Source organism: Orycteropus afer, unplaced genomic scaffold (assembly GCF_000298275.1).
Source record: "Orycteropus afer afer isolate SDZICR_OR568_19922 unplaced genomic scaffold, OryAfe1.0 scaffold00128, whole genome shotgun sequence".
Taxonomy (NCBI): Eukaryota; Metazoa; Chordata; class Mammalia; order Tubulidentata; family Orycteropodidae; genus Orycteropus; species Orycteropus afer.
In genome coordinates, this window is record NW_006921715.1 from 5,623,885 (window position 1) to 5,626,009 (window position 2,125).

Here is a 2,125-nt window from a genome sequence, read left to right on the forward strand (position 1 = left end):
AAAAAAAAAAAGTCGTTGTTATGTGTCTACACATTATTCACACGTTCATTTTGCCCAGCAATCTAGGAAGTAAAGTTACTTTTTTGTATTTTTGCCTTTGACTACCATTTGTATGCATTTGAAAATCTTGGGCATATAATGGACATTAAGCAGAACTAACTACATACTAGTATCCATCCTCATCTAGACCCACGTTAGTGAGTAACTACGGAACAGTGAGTTACTTGGTCTAGCTCTTCTAGCCCTGGTCTTGGTAACTCCCACCAGATGACTGGGTGGGACTTTGCAAATGTAACTATGCAAATCCAAGGGGATTGGATAGCTTGTTAGTAATGTAAATTAGGTATACAGCACCCCCCAGTGCTTCAGGGCCACTGCGGGACGAGTCATGTGGGAAGCCCTGAGCTCCCTGTGGGTCACAGGCGCAGGAACTTTTGTCCCCACAGGTATAAAGCAATCAGTAAACATGGAAGATACAGCCAGGAGAAACAATTCCATTAAGGTGCTAACCTGTGTGGCTGTGCACACTGTACAAGTTTAAATGCAACACACAGCTGTATGGAGAGGCAACTGCTGTTGGGAGTCCATGGGAGGGCGGACACAGGAGACTGAAGGCAGCTGTGGACTAAAGCCCCCCAGACACACCCGGAACGATTCCCCCACTAGATCTGAGAGCAGGCCTAGCTGGCACCCCCGTGGCCACCAGCTGTGATCCACACGTACCTCTTCTGTTCTGGTTTTCTTGGGACTCTCTTCTCTAGGAGGCGAGGAGGTCCTCTTAACTCCAACCACAGGATTAGGTATCTTTGTTGCTGCATTTGTTGCTGAAGGTCTAGGTGGCTGGTTTACCAGACGTGTTGAAGAAACAACTCTGGAGACCGTAGGCTTTGGTGGTGGAGAAATGGCTGGCTGTGTGGCAGTTTGAGGAATGCTTTCACTCGCCGTACCTAAGCAGCAAGGACAGGAGTTCGTAGAAATCAGGTCCTCAATCGGCAAGTAAGGCTTATTATTCCTCTGTACTCGCCTGCACGGTCACCTTACAGGCGCAGCATTTTAAGAACCGAAGCAACCTCCCTCATCAACAAAGCCCTACTTCAACAGGGAGGCTGAAACCACAGCGTGCAAACACGCTGCAATCCCTCACACCCATTTGCTCACCTCCTGAGCTGTCACTGGAATTGACTGGTGGCACAGGGACTTCAGGAGTCTGGGTGTTGGTCACAGACGCTGCTGTCACAGCCGGAGCGGGACTGTTTCTGCTAAAGAGGAATTCAAGAGGAAAAACAGATGGGAAAGTGACACGTGATGAACTCACGAGAGGATCTCATACCCACAGGTGTCACTGTCCAAAGTGACTCCCTAACAGGGGGCAAACTCATGATAACTTCTGAGGCACAATCAACCACCCTCATGGAGCAAGGTGTTGGACCTGTGGGCTCAGGACCATAGTCACAGGGGACATGAAGCTCAACTGGCATAACACACTACAAAAAACATTGTTCCATCTCCTACTTTGGTGAGTAGCAACCAGGATCTTAAAAGATTGCAAGTGACCATCTAGAAGCAACAATGGGTCGTTCCTCATCCAGAGCCAAGAAGAAAGAAGAAAACCAAAGACACATGGAAACAATTAGTCCAAGGGACTAGTGAACCATGCAAACTTCAGCCTATATGACCCTGAGACCAGAATTAAATGGTATCCAGCTACCACCATCAGCCACTGGGAAAGACATCAGTGCAGGGGGTCCTCGACAGAGTGGGAGAACAATGTGGAACAAAACTCAAACTCATTAAAATAAAGAAAGAAAGAACAGCTTTCTGACAGAGCCTGTTGACACCCTGAGACTAAGGCCCCTAGTTAGCCTTCAGGATTGGAACTGATCTCACTCCTTCACTCCTGTGGCTTCCAGTCAAACAGACAGGAAATGGAGTAAACATTTTCATCAGGTAGATACACCCCTTGGAGTGATCAATCACAGGAGAACAGATGGGCAGTGTTTGCATAGGGAGACAGCTAAGGGGGTGAGAGGGAGGGAAGGACACAGGGAACAGTTAACTATGGGGAGGAAGTGGGAAGAGAGCTGTTACACTGTGGGGAAGTACAGACATGTCATGGAACAAAATG

At 48.0% G+C, this 2,125-nt stretch overlaps 1 protein-coding gene across 1 annotated transcript in view; it reads right to left on the reverse strand.

Moving 5' to 3' along the window:
* PAPOLA (poly(A) polymerase alpha) overlaps positions 1 to 2,125 on the reverse strand; it is a 68,180-nt gene that overhangs the window by 6,361 nt on the left and 59,694 nt on the right. The window contains exons 18-19 of the mRNA XM_042781494.1: positions 1,159 to 1,256; positions 724 to 947 (exon numbers count right to left, since the gene is read on the reverse strand). Of these exons, the coding sequence (XP_042637428.1) occupies positions 724 to 947; positions 1,159 to 1,256 (322 nt within the window). The remainder of the gene's footprint in view (positions 1 to 723; positions 948 to 1,158; positions 1,257 to 2,125) is intronic.